Genomic DNA, 18,824 nt, shown 5'->3' with positions numbered 1-18,824 from the left:
AAGCTCTTGATGTTTCTCCATTAGAGTCAGGTAGTCCTTTAGATCTAACAATTTAAAAAATAAAGATTTATAAAATGAGAATAAATTAGTTTATATTAGCCAAATTCATTTCAGAGGCCTGATCTCGAAATTAATTTGATGTAGGGAAAAAAGTAAAGATGGTTACTTTGTTATTAAAAAAAAATCAACTTAGCAATACTGTCGCTGCTACTAATAGTTCTTAATTCATCATAATTAAAAACCTAAATGGTTAAAAATATACTTTCGAGGAATTGCGAAAGAAAATGCAAATGTATTTACATTTTTTAAAGCTAAAAGAAAAAAAGGAAGCCTAATAGGCTATTGAATATTGTTATTAAATAGCAAACATGTATTTTTAATGAAGTATCTCTTAAAATACCGAAAATTACACCTGAATGGTCATCAAACAAGATGTTTTACGATAAGAAAATTAGTGAAGATATCGTTTACAGATATTGTGACCATAAAAAGGAAGGGAACTGTGTCTTCCTGAAAAAACATAAAAAATGCTACAAAGTTGCAAAATAAAATAGTTACCTGGTTAAATGTTACATGCATTTAATCTATGAGTATAAAATTATACAATAAAAAAAAAGTAAAACAACTGTAATTATAAATTACAGTTGTTTTACTTTTGATTGATTTAATCCTAAAATAGAACATTGAAGTTGTTCTGTTAGTTCTAGTAGGTTGTGTACTGGGTTTACTCTCACTTTGGTGTTTACTTACTTTCACTTTTGTGTTTTTTAAAACACAATAATGATAAAATACTAAATACAATGAAAACTATAAAAGAAAAGATTTAGGCTCTTTCTTGCACAGAACAGTTACAAAGTGTAATCATTTTTTAAAATTAACTGAGTCCTAAATAAAAAAGATGACAATTGCTATGTCAGCATATCCAGAACTAAACAATTTTTAAACAGATGTATGATTGTTTAAAAATTGAAATAACACTTTTAAGAAATGACTGTTTAGTTGCAACATGTTTATTTTGTACAAATAAAATTGAAATTTGAACGCGAATCATTTGTCTGTCAACATTTATGTTATAAATACTCACAAATAACTGCCTTTGTTTTATCAGATTATATTTGTTTTAATACCTCATTATTTGATCCAATTATACTTAACATAGATAACACTAAAATTGAAAATATTGACTTCTATATTAATAAACTCACGGAAAATTCAAATTGTAATAATAATTCAAGAAACTTTTTTTAACACTTTTAAAATGATACCAAAATTGTCACTAATATCATTCGAAATAAGACTGAAAATACTGATGTACAAAGAACATATGATGGTTTAAAAGGCATAGCATATTTCTCATTAATAGATAACTTTTTAATACTGACATTGTAAATATTGACCTTAGTAACCGCATGGCTCTAAAATGATATGGTATTAATTACAGAAGCATAGAACAAAATACAAAAAAGTAGCATGATTACAGAAAACATAAAGTTACAGCTGCTTGACTATCTAATTTACTTGGTTTTTTTGGAAAACTTTTAAAGTTATGGTATATTAGAATGTTTTTTAGAATGTTTTTTACACCAGGCCTAAGCCATTTAGAAAATATTCAAAAAGGTAAATTATTTGAAAACTTCTTTCTAAAGCAAAAGTTGAAAAATATTTATACTTTATTAGCCTAATCAACAATAAATATGGTTGTAGCCCTGATAAATTAGATCTATCAAAAAGTTTGTTAGACTAGAAAACTTAAGATTGTGTTAATTGTGTTGGGCCATAAACAACAAGTAGAAAATTTTCTTCAATTTTATGTTCAATGCCAGCTACAGATTGAGTGTACAGATGCAATACATTAAACATTTTTAAATTAAACAAATTAATACCTTATTAGTAATTGTTGAAAAAGCAATAAATTCAATATATGATTAAAAGAAAATGAAAAACTGAAATTATCTTGAAATCAAGTTTTGCAATCTAATTTTGTTATGTTAAAAGTCAAATTTGACAATCTGGTTTTGTTATGCTAAAATCATTAAGAAAATTTATAAAAAACTTAAAGTTTTTTTGCCATTGTAATTTTTTTGAGATAAAATCAATTTTAACATTTTGAAAATTTTATTTTCGAATTTCTATATGTAAAGGGTTCCTTTTATAATTTTTATAACCATAACTTTCTATCTGCTGAATTTTATTTTTGTTTTTTCATATCACTTTGTTTTTATGATTGATTTAAGTTTTATTTTAGCTAGTCAGTTTTTTTTGCATCTTCTTTCTTATTATTTAACTGAAATAATAATGTCTGGCAAATTGTTTGTATTTCTGGCAAATTGTTTGTAATAAATCTCTCTTTTTATAAACTTGTTTTAAACAACTTCATATAGGTTTTTTGTAAACTTTTTGATCTTGGTAAACGATAGTATTTGAGCAGACAATTCGAATCTTTTGATTTAAAATTTTTATAAAGCATAAAGCAGAAGCACAATACAATTAAAGCGTTTTAAAAATTTAGCCAGAAAAAGTATAAATATTAAGATGTGGAACACTTGTTGATACTTTATTTATATGTTTGTTAATTTTTGGGAAATTTTCCCACCCACTTTAAGCTTAATAAGACACCCCCCCCCCCTCTAAAATTCCCACCCACCCTTTTATTACCTCATTATTTATACCTTTAATTTGCCCCTTTTGTATTAAGGACTCGAAAGTAGTTATAAATTTATAAATTTGAATAATAGATAAAGAAAGAATTTTTATTTAGTATAAAAATAACAACAGACCTAATTAGCATATTGCTTAACATGATCACAATCAATAATATGACAGCTTTTAAGTTTCAATTAGCTCACTCTATTGTGTTATTGGTGTTTTTTATAAGTTTTTTTCAGAAAAAAAAGTGTGTTTAAGATAAAGCTGATAAAGTAACAACAATTATATTATTGAAGGAGGTTTCCTCATACGAAAAAAAGTAAAAGCTGTATACAAAGGTAATTTAATTTAGTGAAGTAGAATCAGAGCTATTAATAGAGCTCAGAGTCTCCTATTGCTTGTTAACGTTGAAAAAGTGCCATGAGAGCTTGTGTGATGGGTTTAATGATATTCAGATGTTAAAAAAATTCTCATGACTATGTATGAAAATATCACAACATAAATGAAAACAAAAGAAAGAGAGAGAGTGTTAGTTTGAAAGTAAAGGTTGGTGCATTTTAAAAAGCTAGCCAGAAAAAGTATAAATATTAAGATGTGGAACACTTGTTGATACTTTATCAAACTGAAAAGGTACCATTTTTATTTTTTTTCCTACATCGTAAACATAAGTGTGGACCGGTCTAATGAAATTGGCTAATACTTAATTAAGCGATTTATTTTAATAACCTTTATTTATAAATACACCACAAACTAATTTAGCTACAACTATTATTATAAATTCTATCAAATACATGCCAATAATTAAAGTTGGCAAAAGATGTTCATAAAGTCAGATCAGTAATATTGTGATACTTTTAACATACAGTATGATATAAGCAAAAACCTATCCTGCTGCTTGTATAATTTGTTTTTGATCACAATTTTAATGTAAAAACCTTTTATTACAGATTTGGATTAAGAAAAAGCTCAAAAAAAAACTCAATATTGAGTAAGTTGTAAATTGCAGATTACAGATTTGGATTAAGAAAAAGCTAAAGATAATAATCTTAATAAAAAAAATCGAGTAAGGCATAAATTGTAGATTAAAAAAAGCCTTCTAAAATAAGATTTTAAATGCTAATTAAATAATCTTTGTTGACTAACTTTTGGAGGCTTTTCTTATCTATAAGGCTACTATAGATTTGCGCTATAATATTTCAATGTTGAATGTTGGATCTTGTTGACTCATTTTACAGAATCTTTTATCTTTTGAGGTGTAGCAATGCTCTTTATTATAAAATGTTTTTCTCTGCATATAATTTTAAATAAAGTACTGCAGCCTAGTTTTAAAAATAACAAATGTATATCATGTACCTAGGAGAAGATTTTAAAGACATTAGCATATACTATTAGAAAATAAATATAGTCATATATAAAAATTATATAAATTTAGTTCATATAAATATAACATTTGTCCTCAATGGACAGGACTCTTCATCATATCCGGTAACTTCAGGGGTTCCTTAAGGTTTTATCCTTTGTCCCTATACTCTTTTTAATCTACATTAACAATCTTCCAGATATTCTCACATCTAAGGTGGCATTGTTCGCTGATGATACTACCATTTCTTCTTGTCATGATAAGAAGCCAACACTTGCTGATTGCTTGGAGGGGGCATTTGAGCTTGAAAAGGAATTCACTTCTGCTACAGCATGGGGCTTACAGTGGCTGGTGAACTTTAATTTAGATAAAACTCAATTTTTTTTAAGCCAATTGTTATCCCGATAATTCTACCTATATTTATGATTGGTAATGTACTCAATGAGTCATCTACTCTTCATCTTTTAGGATTAACTCTTACTTAAGATCTTTCTTGGAAACTGTATATCAAATCAAAAAATAGGATCTGCTAAGGTTGCATATTTCTATCGAGCTAGACACTTTCTTACTCCAGATTCTATTCTTTATCTCTATAAATTTCAAATCCAGCCTTGCATGGAATACTGTTGCCATATCTAGGGCACATCTTCTAATGATGCCCTTTCTCTTTTAGACAAGGTGCAAAAATGCATTGTAAACATAGTTAAACCTGCTCTTGCAGCCAACCTACAACCATTATCACATCGTTGTAATGTTGCTTCTCTTTCTCTTTTCTACAAATACTATAATGGGCACTGCTCTAAAGAGCTAGTATCTTTTGTGCCATCTACTAAAATTCATTCTTGTGTTACTCGTTATTCAATTAATCCTTTTTCTGTGACTGTTCCTAAGAGTTTCAAAAACTCTTATTTGCCTAGTTTTTTGCCTCGAACATCAGTGCTTTGGAATTCGCTTCCTTCATCTTGTTTTCCATAATATAATTTGCAATCTTTTAAAGGGATCCCAAACCTCTGAGACATGTTGCGTTCGTATTAAAGAGAATGATAAAAAAAAATTTTTGAGCTAAATTTTTTGATTAAAACAAAGAATAAATACCAAGAAAAACTAACTTTTTAATTTTAGTTGATGCTCGTCTTCTCTGTCTTATTATAGGCCTAAAAGTCAGCATAATATACGCCATAGTCCACAGACTTGATATTTTATTCAAGCGCATTTTATTCTTAAGAGTTTTAAGTACATGTTGTCATTGATTTTTTTTGTTTGCGTGAGAGATCGATTATGTAAACACACCAAAGTCAATGACATCATGTACTAAAACTCTTAGGAATAAAACACAATTAAATAAACTATCAAGTCTGTCGATTGCCGCGCATAATATATCAAACAGAGAAGGCGAGCTACAACTAAAATAAAAAAGTTAGTTTCTTGGTATTCTTTAGATTTAAAAAAATTTAGACCTAGCATTTTTTTATCATATTCTATAGTATGAACACATCATATCTCGTAGGTTTGGGATCCCCTTAAGTCATCTGTCAATCATTATTTTATTCTACATTTTTTCTTTTCCATTTTTTCTTTTCCATTAACTTCCAACTCTATTAGTGGTTGCCTGCAGCCTTGTTGGAAGCGAAGATTTAAAAAAAATGTTGCAGCTAAAAACAACCTCATAAGGTTATATATATACATAAAACATAAAAACTCAATCTTACTGCAACATTGATTCAAATCTGAAATCTAAAATATGGACAATTTTGGATATATATATATATATATTTTTAAACATCTTCGCTTCCAACAAGGCTGCAAGCAACCACTAATTAAAGTTGGAAGTTACTGGAAGAGAAAAGATGAAGATTGTAGGGCAAGATAACGATTGATGGACGACTTAAAGGATTGCAAATTATATGAATCAGGAAAGCAAGATGAAGGAAGCAAATTCCAAAAAACTGATGTTCGAGGAAAAAAACAAGACGAATAAGATTTTTGGAGCATTTAGGAACAGTCACAGAAAAAGGATAAGACTTAATTGAATGACGAGTAGCATGAGAATGAATTTTAGTAGATGGAACAAGAGACGCTAGCTCTTTCGAGCAGTGCCCATTATAGTATTTGTAGAAAAGAGAAAGAGAAGCAACATTACGATGATGTGATAATGGTTGGAGGTTGGCTGCAAGAGCAGGTCCAACTATGTTTACAATGCGTTTTTGCACCTTCTCTAAAAGAGAAAGTGCATCAATAGAAGATCCGCCACAGATATGGCAACAGCATTCCATAAAAGGCCAGTTTGAGATTTATAGATAGAGAATAGAATCCGAAGTAAGAAAGTGACAAGCTTGATAAAGAGATGCAACCTTAGCAGATGCTAATTTTGCAACTGATTTGATATATGGTTTCCAAGAAAGATCAGAAGTAAGAGTTAATCCTAGAAGATGAAGAGTAGATGACTCATCGAGAAAATCACCATTCATAAATATAGGAAGATTTAAATTATTGCGATAACGATTAGGTGAAAAAAATTTAGTTTTATCTGTATTGAAATTCACCAGCCACTGTGAGCCCCATGGTGTAGCTGAAGTGAGATCCTTTTCAAGCTCCAGTCCCCCCTCCAAGCAATCAGAGAGTGTTGGTTTTTTACCACAACAAGAATAAATGGTAGTTTTATCAGCAAACAATACCACCTTAGATGTGAGAATATCTGGAAGGTCGTTAATGTAAATTAAAAAGAGTATAGGGCTTAGAATGGAATCTTGAGGAACCCGTGAAGTTACAGAATAAGAAAAAGAGTGCTATCCATTGAGGACAACTTTTATACTGCAATTGGAAAGGAAGGATTCAATAATCTTAAAGATGTTGCCAGATAAACCATAAGAAGAAAGCTTATGGAGAAGACCAGCATGCCAAACTTTATCAAAAGCTTTTGAAATGTCAAGAGCAATGGCCTTAACCTCTCAACCTTTATCTAATGGGCGATAAAACCTAACGGTTATTACTGTTAGCAAACCAGCTGTAGAACGAGAAGATCAAAATCCATATTAATGGTCAGAATGTTAGTTATTAGATTCAAGATGAGAAAGTGTTTTTTAATTAAAGATTCAAAAGCCTTACTTATGATAGAAAGAAGACTAATGGAAACGGTAGTTAAACAAATCAGAATATCTCTCCAGAATATTTGAAGATCGCTCTCCAGAATATTTGAAGATAGGGATAACAGATGCTGCTTTCCAGCAGGCTGGAAAACAAGACTCTGATAAGAACTTATTGTATAGTTTTGAGAGTATAGATGACAGCTTCAGGGAACACTTCTGCAAGACAATAACAGATATGTTGTCCAGGCCACAAGCTGTAGAAGAGTCTAGGCAAGAAATCACTTTAGATACAGAAGCTAGAGTGATACGAATGTCAAGCAATGGATCAACCTGTTTGTTAGCAATATCAGGTAGAACGTAACTAGTGGAACCAAGAGATGATATTGATGAAAAGTTCTTAGAAAACAATTCTGCTTTGTCTTTAGGTGCGGTGACAAAGTCTGAACCATACAAGAGAAGTGCAATTAAAGATTTGCCCTTACTATTAACACTTTTAAAGATTCTCCAGAAGTCGCGAGAGCCTAATTTTTGAGATGTGATACAAGATTTCATGACCTGAGAATAGCGGGCTTTAGCATTAGACAAAACCTTTTTACAATGGTTTCTAGTAGTAATAAACAGATGTCTGTTTTCTGGAGAATTGTTTTGCTGATAGATATAGAAGTAACGGTTTTGATCGGCAATCACAGCAGCATAGTGTGAGGAAAACCATCAAGGAGAGTGAGGCTTGACCTGGAATTGTAGAGAGGGAATAAAAGATTCCACGCCAGCCTGAATCCACGAAGTTATGTAAGCAGCACATTTGTAAACAGGAAGGCAAAAGATTTTAACCCAAGGGGCATCACAAAGAAAATCACGAAAAGAGTCCCAGTCAGCTTTAAGGTAGCTGTAAGAGGTACGATGATAGAGGGATTCAGATGATAAAGAAGAACAAGATAATAGTTTTAGAGAGATATAATTGTGATCAGAAGCACCTAAGGATTAATGTGGAGAAACTAAGCACTGACTAGGATCAGAAACAAGACATAAGTCGAATAGAGAAGGTAAATGATTTGGGTTGTCTGGAATGCGAGTTGGAAAGTTGACTACTTGAGTTATGGATTGAGAAAGGAAAAAGTTGTGGGCTTTAATGCCTGCAGAATCACTGACACTAGAGCCAAGCCATTCAGAGTGGTGAGCATTAAAGTCACCAACAACAACTATATTAGCTGATGAATAAAGAGAGAGGGCTTGGTCAATATGATCAGAAATAACATCAAAAAGAGTGCAGTCTTGAGATGAAGGAGAGCAATATAGAACAAAGAGAAAGGCGATAGAGTGAAGTGGTGCTAAATGAAAGCACATAAAACAATAGTCTGTGGATTCAAACCTAGTTTCATGACAAATGGGTGAATTCGTAAGAATTCACCCATTTGTCGTGAAACTAGGTTTGCTAGATGCCCAGGCCAAGCATGTGACTCATGGAGTCTTTACAAATTAAAGGAAGATAACCATCAACACTAAGATTACAAGATGAGACAGTTGAACTCAAATTAGTCTCACAAAGCGCAAGTAGGTCTGATGAACTTTGCAAGAGATAAGACTCAACAGAAGAAAAGTTACTTCGAAGACCGCGAATATTAGTGAATAATAGGTCTAGAGAACTTGGTGATGATGATGGTTGTTTGTGTTATATTGTTTTTGGTACTTTATTCATTTTTAAATTTGTTGAAGAACTTGACTCAAAGCATAGATAGTACTCAGAACACTGCTTAATACCCCAAACAACTGCCTTATTACCATTAATAAACCCTAAGCCATAACAAAGGGCTCCAAATGTGGCTTCCGCAATGCACACCAAAAGTACAAACAGCGACATCATCCATGCGCAACATGGCACAGTTAATACTTTGATATTTTTCAGCTGTTGATGGAATCAGCCTCTCTGAGAGATACCACAGAGTTCGGGAAACCTGACTACCAGCCTCAGAACCATAAAACTGAGTTTTAGAGCTGTAACCTCATTAGGAAATAATAGAATGAGTTGCCTAGCCATAAAAACAGAGACATAAGCAAAACCCATGCATTGAGTCAAGAAGATGCACCATTCAACATCCTTAACTGCAAACAATATATTAAAAATACATCTGTGCTAGCCTAATAGATGAAGAAGGGGTGCGAGGCTGGTCAACAGATAGAATCTATTTACCCCTTAAGTCTGTGCCTAGGAGGCCTTCTACAAGACAGTAACCGGATGCATTTAACATCTGCCCAAGATGAGTATTTTTATCAAGACACCATCTCTAGCCTTGACTTAATCGAGAGCCCCAAGGCAGGGGATGTTTAAAGTTGGAGTTAGCATCTCCTAGCCTTTGCTTAAAAAATATAAAAACAACAACTAAAAACATTCTGAAATTTGCGACTCCTTCAAAAATCTAGTATTGAGGAGAAAATTACTTAATTTATCTAAATATAGTAACATAGAGTAGAGTGGGGCACCATGATACATAGGGCACCATGAAACATTGTAATCATGGTGACATCTTAAGAGTTGTGACAACCACTTTCATTTAGTGAAAAAGTTACTACTAGAGTTAAATTTTGAAAAAACATTCAAACTGTTGAATTGTACTCTATTGAGTCATAAACAAATCAAAAACTATTTCTTTCAATATTTATAGTAAATTTTTAAAAAATTTATGTAAATGTAATACAACAAGATCCTATAACAATACAATGCCATTATCTATTGACATTAATGGAGCACTTAATGGCACCTAAAACTATCTGGTCTTCTGAAAAGTGATTTGGACAATTAGATGCATTATTTAATTTATAATCATCAACTTGTTTATATTTCAAGTAAAAACCTGCCTTTTCTCTATCTTATATACTTTTTATTTACCTTTTTAATGCTGCTTATAGGGTGCATAGTGCTCTATGGGCAGTGTGGCTTGAAACAAATATTTAATTTTTCTATAAATAGTCTCGCAAGTTTACCCTGTTATATTTTGGCAATTTATAAATTTGCTTTTGTAGGTATAAATTTATTCTACAAAATCAATCGCCTAAAAAAAGACGTATTAAAAAAATTGTTACAAAGCAAAATCCAAAAGTTTTTGCTATGTAACAATTTTGTAGCAATACTTTGTAAAAAACTCCCCATATTTTTATATAATTTGTTATTGTATATATTAAAGTTCTTTATAACAGTATATTGATATATACTATTATAGCTTAAATATAAATATTTAACTTATAATAATAGATATTTTCCAAGAATAGCCCTTGTATAGATTTATATAGAGGGGCTATTCTGGAAAAATGTTTTGGGCAGTAGTACCTCCATGTCGGCATGTCAGCACTTTTTTGCAAAAAAAACAATACTTACCGTAGAATGAAAAAAAAGTTCCTTTATTTTTAAATTTAGTTGTTGCCCAAATACAGTCGGTGCTGTTGAAAAATCTAGAATAGCCCCTGTTATATATATATATGTATATATATATATATATATATATATATATATATATATATATATAAATTAGTAAAAAACACTTATCTAACTTTTATCTTCGACTTGAAGTTTCACCATTGCTGGATCATCAGGAAGAGTTACTAAATCTCAAAAAAATTCAATTTATAGAAAAAAATATTTTACAGGAAGTTATAAATTATTATAAAAAATTTTTAATTACTATATTTTTTTGTTAACGGGAAGTTACAGAAAGTAATTATGAAATAATTTTCTTTGTTCTCAATGTTCTTTAAGAACATTGAGCACTCTATTTGTAAAATACACTAACATAATTTACATATATATATATATATATATATATATATATATATATATATATATATATATATATATATATATATATATATATATATATATATATATATATATATATATATATATATATCTTTTTATAAAACAATATAAAAAGTTTTCTTATAAAAGAAATTTTAAAAATAATATCTTGAAAAAGAACTTTTACTAGAAGTTGGTATGCCGATTTAAATTTTTTAATTAATCAAATGCTAGATAATTTTATTAAAATGAGCTTTTTTACATTATTTTAATGGTGAAAAAACTATCAAAACCCAACAATTCTACAAAAATATGTTTTAAAAAAAATTTAATATATATATATATATGTTGAAGAAACTGTGGTCAAAAAATTTTTTTCTTTTAATGGAAGTTATCATTTTATATCTAACTTCTATTATTTTCATCTAAATACATAAAACAATGGTATCAATAGATATGTTGGGCTACAAATTTATATTGGCTTCTCACTGCTCGATGTATCTTGGGGGATAGAAGGGGTGCAGAACCACCACTTTAACCAAAAAAATACATATTCTTTCATTAAAAAGATTTTTTACAAAATTTGCAGCTTTTTAATACAATACTAAAATTCTGTTCTAGACCGCAAATAAATATGAGAATTACATCTTAGAGCTGCAGGAGGATGTGGTGGTGATGGTTTAATAAATCCTATATTTAAAAATGTTTAATTTATAGAAATAAATTTATTGTTATTGAAATAAGTGAAATTATAATGCAATTTACAATACATGATATAAAACTTATGTTTTACAATATTACATGTATCAGTGCATTATACATTTACATTATACATATTTCATATAAGAGGGCATCCACCCCTACCCTTACTTAAAAAATAAAAATAAAATACAATTTTTTTTTATGTAAAAGAAAAACTTTATAAATACTTGTCGAAAGTTTCAAAAATTATATTCCAGACCACAAACAAATATGAGAGGTGCATTTTGGAAATAGATGAGGATGTAGTGGTAATGGTTTAATACACCCTACTATCAGGAATGTTTACTCCATATAAATAAATTTATATTTAAATCTGAAGTTAGTATACAATTTAAAACACATAAAATCAAAATTATGATTTTCAAGATCTTAAATGTCGAAGCAACCTTTTTTATTAGTTCTCCTAATGATCCTGCTGAAGCAGAAACTGGCAGTAGAAGCTCATGCTAGATAAGTGGTTTTATTTTTTACTAATATATATATATATATATATATATATATATATATATATATATATATATATATATATATATATATATATATATATATATATATATATATATATATATATATATATATGTATATATATATATATATATATATATATATATATATATATATATATATATATATATATATATATATATATGTATATGTATATGTATATAAATATATAAATATAAATATGTATATATAAATATATATATATATATATATATATATATATATATATATATATATATATAATCATTTTTTAAAGGTGTTTTTTTTAGAAACATGTTTCTAAAAGGAAACACCTTTAAAAAATGTTTATCTGATGCTAACTAAAAAAAAAGTTCAAACACAGCACAGAATTTTAGATAATGCCTAAAATGCAATCTCGGCATATCTGCTACAAGAAATACTAAACTGAGCTTCAAAAGCAAAAATTATCAAAAAAGCTTAAAAATATAAAACTTATAAATTCTTTAAAAAGCTATATATGGAAACCAAGAAAAAAAACTATAGTTTCCTTAAAAATAGGAAGTACATATGAGGAAGAATTAATAATGTATTACGAAGTACAGTGACAAGACATAACACATTGTCAACTTCTTTTTTAATATTAATTCACTTCCCAAGGCCAAGAAGGCCACTACAGTTAAGGAAACTACTTTTTTAATTGTGGTTACAACCCTCTCTCAAGTCTATAACTCTGATGAAACCTTGATGAAAAAGGCCGCTGCACAGAGAAACAAGTTAAGTGTGGTACTACCAGAAACGTGGTGGGGATTGAACATGGAACTTCTCACTTATGAGGCAAGCATTCTACAACTACACCACTACAACATAAACTAAACTTGGTCCTCTTACACAAAAACTATGAAAAATTATAAAGATATTAAAACCTTTACCATTATACCTTGAGATACAACAGAATTATGTAATCTAAATGTGGTAAAGAATATTACTTAATTGCAGATTTTAAAACTAAATGAGATAGCCTAATAGCAATACTTGAACCTTTTTGCAAGCTAAAATCTTCTACTTGAAAATCAGATTTAAAACTAAGTACACTTTGATTTAAAACTTAGCATAGATTTTACAGAAACTAAATTTGAAACAGATTGCTATATTTTAAAAATGAAAATATATTATTTCCATTTTTTAAAAATAAAACTGTGTACAGTGTAAATGTTACATGTCATGTATAATATACATTATGTGCACAATCTATGTGTATATATTGTGTAATATATGGACTATTTTGTAATACATGGATTACATTATTACATGCATTACATGTAATACATTGATTGTACAGTATATACATGATATATATACTGTATAACCAATGTGATTTATTTAATTTATACACTGTATATACATTGCATATCAAACAATGTGTATGCATGATACACAAAAACAGATTAACTTGATGTGTAAGCCTAATCAGTTGATACTTAAAAAATAATTTGTTAATATTTAAGGCATCCTCCATAATCTTTTATGACTACATAGTCATAAAAGATTATGGAGGATGCCATCTTGCTATATAGCAAGATTTAAGTTCCTTAGATTTCTCTGTATATTTAATACTAATTCCTATTTTATATAATTTAAGTGGTTGTTCGAAACACACATCTAAAAATACTAATTACATTTGGTGATTATCTGTGTTTAAAACATTTATAACTTATTACTAACAATACTCACATAGTTTGATATTGTGATTTGCTTGATAGTGAATTAATTGAGCCTGTAACAAGCATTCCAAGAGCAAGAAGGATTTGGTGTAATGTAAGCTTTTCATGCATTTTTTAAAATATAAAATTACATGAAAGCTTAATTTGATGAAGGGTTTCAATTAAGTATCTTTGAGCATATGGTATATGCTCTAAGACCTATAGTTGAAACCCGTGACAATCACATATTTGTTGAGTGACATACGTACGCGTGACAGTCGCACAACAATACTTGCAACAAAGTGTGATGCAACAAATTGTACGCGTAATTCCTATAATTTACGGTTTATGGAACAAATTTTTGTGCTAAAATTTTGTAACTCGTTTTTATAACTTTTTTTTAGTTAGCGTCAGGCAAACATTTCTCCTTATAAAACTAAGTCTATAAACATTTGAGTTCTAAAAATAAGTGACTTAGTTAATTTTTAGGTGAGGAATTTGAATATATAAATAAAAAACTCATTTTATAATTAAAAAGTATCTAAATATCAATTATAAATGTTAAAATAATGGACACCTGCCCCAGTAAAATTTTTAGGTGTGCAGTAAATTTTTTAAGCCTAAAATTTCAAATTAAATCATTGTATGTTTGAAGAACATTGAGTGAAAAAATCATTTCTGCCAAATACATAGTTTAAAAATTAAATGAAAAATATTACAAAAAAAGCAAATATAGTATATTTCGCTAATCGTAGTATTCAAAATAAATAAAAATGATGCATACTTGAATTGATATACAATTTTTTATAATATATCCATTAACAATTATTGATTTACAAATATATACTTATTAATTTTGTTAAAATCTTTTTTTGAAAGTTCATATTTGTCTGATATTATTTTTGGTGCACTTATTAATGTTATTATATTAATAAGTGCACCAAAATGTTATTGGTGATTGGTATCCAACAATAATCATTCCTTTTCGGCCAGAAAAACTGTTCAAATGGACCGTGTGGAAGCATAAACTTTATTTTTATATCATTATATTTTTCATCTTTTTCTTCAACTACTGCAATTTACCAAAAAGAGTCATATGTACATGCGTAATATTTGTATTTCTGCATTAGCTCAAAATTTATTAAACTTTGGTAACTTGATTTTTTAGTTACATTAATAGATTTTGGATTTATATTGTTAATAGCTTTTTTAAATAACATAGATGCTTTCGAAACTGGTATGCAATGGTGAAGTCCTCGACTTCCTGGTATTGTTTTTCCCTTCTCAAATCGTTTATTTTATGTAGCTCTAACATTAACCATAGTTCCTTTATCAATTTTAAAGAACTTTATTGTGAGCGTTTTTTGAGTGCAAAATTCAAACATTGCATCGGTTGTTAGTATTTGATTTTTCTTTGGACGTTTTCTTGCTGTTGTTCGTTTTACTGTATCACCTATTGCATCACAAAAAGATTTGCCGTGACTGGTTGCAAAAAATATCTATTCAGCTTTCAATAAAAAATCTTCTGAGTGATGGCATAGATTTTGAAAATTTTTATACTGTCCTCCACATCTATCAGAAAAGTAATACAATTTGAAAATTAAAGAAGGGTTTCTTTGATATAATTACATAAAATGTATTTGAAATCAAATTACCTTTCATTTTTTTTATGCACTTTATAAACATTACAACAATTGCCATTTTTCTTTTCAAATCTTTTTCCAAAGTAGTGAAAATGGTGATTACAAATGCTGAATAGCACGCAACTCAGATCTTCATAAAATGTTTTGACGAGTATCAGTGTCTAGGTCATGTAGTAAAAAAATCTCTTTATTTCTAGAGTATGAGGTTTTATGGCATTCTGACTTCAAAACTTTACTAATATTACATGAAATCAATTTGATAATGAATTAAAAAATGTTATACTTGCAAATTTAAAAATGCACAAGTATTAATTACATTGTTTATGTAGAACTAATTGCAACATTTAAATTAGATGAATATGTCTGAATTCAGCAATTAAACTTTGATAATTGGAAAAGACAAGGAACCAAGGAACAAAAAGGAAACAAAAAATACATTAAAAAAACTTTCATAACTTGAGAACCACTTAGATTTAGATTTAGGTAGGAATTATCATTTTTTCCTAAAGTACTTCGGCGAAAATTGAAAAAAAAAATTAGAGAATTTAGGGTTGTATGGCCTGGTTGTTTTGAAATGGAATTACTCTTAGGAAAAGAAATAAAAATTGCACGTTTAATTCAGGAGCGGATCCACAATTTTTTGGTGTTTGAGTTAAATAACTTCCAGGTAAGTTCTATATTCCAAACCTTTGAATGTTCAAACTTATGTCATTTAAAGATGTTTTGCAAAAATTTGCGGTGCAAAGAACTTGGGAACAAAAATACCCTAAAAACTAGAAATCTAAAACGTGGGGGAAATTACTTTTGAAATATGAATTCTAATATCCTAAACTAGGTAGAAATTTCTTTAAGGTAATAAAATTTTATTGAAAAATAATGATTTGTTTGGAAATCATACCTAATTAAACAACCCCCCTCGTTTTGAGGGGGTTGTAAACTTTAAATCAATTCCCTTCACGTTTGGGCGGATGATTTCTACTTTTTAGGGTGTTTTTGTTCCCTGGCTCTTCGCAGCGCAATTTTTTGCAAAACATCCTTAAATGACATCCGTATGAACATTCAAAGGTTTGGAGTATAGAACTTAGCTGGAAGTTATTTAACTCAAACACCAAAAAATCGTGGTCCGCCCGTGCAATTATATATACATTTTTAGTACAAAAGTAAAATATTTACAAAACTATGTATTTGGTATAAATAATTTTTTCACACAATGTTCTTCAAACATACAATAACCTAATTTGAAATTTTAGGCTTAAAAAATTTACCGCACACCTAAAAATTTTACAGTGGCTGGTGTCCATTATTTTAACATTTATAATTGATATTTAGATACAAATTAAAAATGGCGGAAAATGACCAAATCAATAATAGTAGCTAAAATTAAAACAACCATTACTCACGAACCGTTGGGAGTTAGACCTTGAAATTTTGGGATTTATCTAATATTATAATGTACTAACTATGGTAAAAATACAAAAAAAATCCAAAGACATAGGGTTGCATGGCCTGGTTGTTTTGACATGGAATTACTCTTATAGGTTTTTTAGCAGAATTTTTATTTTCAAAAAAGTTGCGTTACGTACTTTGTCAACGATCGCTTACCACAGAGAATCTCAATCAGTAAATTATAATCTATTGAATGAGATTATTTGAGATTAAGATTGTAATCTATTGATTGAGATTCTTTGTGGTTAGCAATTGTTAACAAAATATGTAATACAAGTATGTAAAGTATAGTTTACTTAGTGTTTGTGCACGAGAAGTTATAGAAGCTAAAGAAGCTTTGTTTTGGTTTTAACGTAGAAAAATATATTAATCTATAAAACAGTAATAATGTTTCAAAGAAGTTTAGTGAAATAAAAAAATAACTGTTTTATATATATATTTGTAAGTTGCATTCCTAAAAATTAAGTTTTAAGCACACTGTAAAACGTTACCGTGAAATTCACGGTACTATACCGTGAATAACACGGTATTTCACCGTGAACGCATTTTGCGGTACAATACCGTAATTATTACGGTATTTCGGCCGCGAACACGACTCTTAACTACTTCACGGTATACTACCGTAAAATTTGTAAACAAATTAAGTAAATTGGGTTGCCATGTTTTTTTTATATTTAGTCTTAGCATTGATTTTTGAATAATTTCTATTTGAAATAATTGCATATGTCTAAATAATTCATCCTATAATTTACAAAATAATATTATTTTTTTTAATGTCATTTCTTATTGCACTTGATTTTATGATATAACTTATATGATATCAACGTGTTTGACATCAAATATAAGATTAAAGATTGAGTTTATAAAACGTGTTTGATATCAAACACCTGAAGATATCATTAACTTCAGCTATATCTTACTAAGACATAGCTGAAGTCCATGGTATATTTAGGCTGAAGACTTCAGCCTAAAGATCACAGCTAGGTTATCTAGTTGTGTTTTATATCATACCTTATAAGGTTGAATCGTATTTTATGTACGTAAACTAAAACAGTAAAAAGCGCAACTTTGCGTATTCAAAAGAAAAGCGCATAATTATTGTATAATTATGCAACCCTTGTTAAGATATAAAATATGTTTTAAATCAATTTCTTTGAATACTTGTAAGTTAAAAGTTTGTTATTATCATTTTTCTAATTTAATCTTTTTTTTACAGAAAATTGTTTTAAAAATTGTTTTGAAAAAAACAATTTTTTTCACTTTTTAAAATTGTTTTGAAAAAAACAATTTTTTTCACTTTACAAATATTTTCAGTTTATAACTTTTTAAGAAAATTTAAAATTTAGTGAAATTCTTAATTATGCAAACTCTTTTGTTTAAAAATATTCCAAAACAAAAGAACTTTTAATTACTTTTTATTACGCAACGAAAAAATTGCGCATTTTTCTGTTTTAGTTTACGTACATAAAATACGATTCAACCCCTTATAATATAAGGTATATCCTTTTAATCCTATAAATATTATAAATCCTAATAATTGTTAAATTATATGTATATATATTTTGTATATATAATTATGTATATATATATATATATATATATATATATATATATATATATATATATATATATATATATATATATATATATACATACATACATACATACATACATATAATATATGTATGTATGTATATATATATATATATATATATATATATATATATATATATATATATATATATATATATATATATATATATATATATATATATATATATCTATATATATATGTATATATATATATATATGTATATATATATATATATATATATATATACATACATACATACATACATATAATATATGTATGTATGTATATATATATATATATATATATATATATATATATATATATATATATATATA

The 18,824-nt window shown here is 28.1% G+C and overlaps 1 protein-coding gene across 1 annotated transcript in view; it reads right to left on the bottom strand.

The window, feature by feature from the left end:
• Positions 1 to 14,052, bottom strand: part of LOC100203119 (solute carrier family 35 member F6) — a 65,409-nt gene extending 51,357 nt beyond the window's left edge. Inside the window, exons 1-2 of the mRNA XM_065809109.1 lie at positions 13,838 to 14,052; positions 1 to 44 (exon numbers count right to left, since the gene is read on the bottom strand). The exon at positions 1 to 44 is cut by the window's left edge and continues 104 nt beyond it. Coding sequence (XP_065665181.1) covers positions 1 to 44; positions 13,838 to 13,938 — 145 coding nt within the window. The 5' untranslated portion in view covers positions 13,939 to 14,052. The remainder of the gene's footprint in view (positions 45 to 13,837) is intronic.
• Positions 14,053 to 18,824: the final 4,772 nt, after the last annotated feature.

Source organism: Hydra vulgaris, chromosome 11, assembly GCF_038396675.1.
Source record: "Hydra vulgaris chromosome 11, alternate assembly HydraT2T_AEP".
In the NCBI taxonomy this organism is placed as follows: domain Eukaryota; kingdom Metazoa; phylum Cnidaria; class Hydrozoa; order Anthoathecata; family Hydridae; genus Hydra; species Hydra vulgaris.
This window is presented reverse-complemented; position numbering and strand designations above follow the sequence as displayed.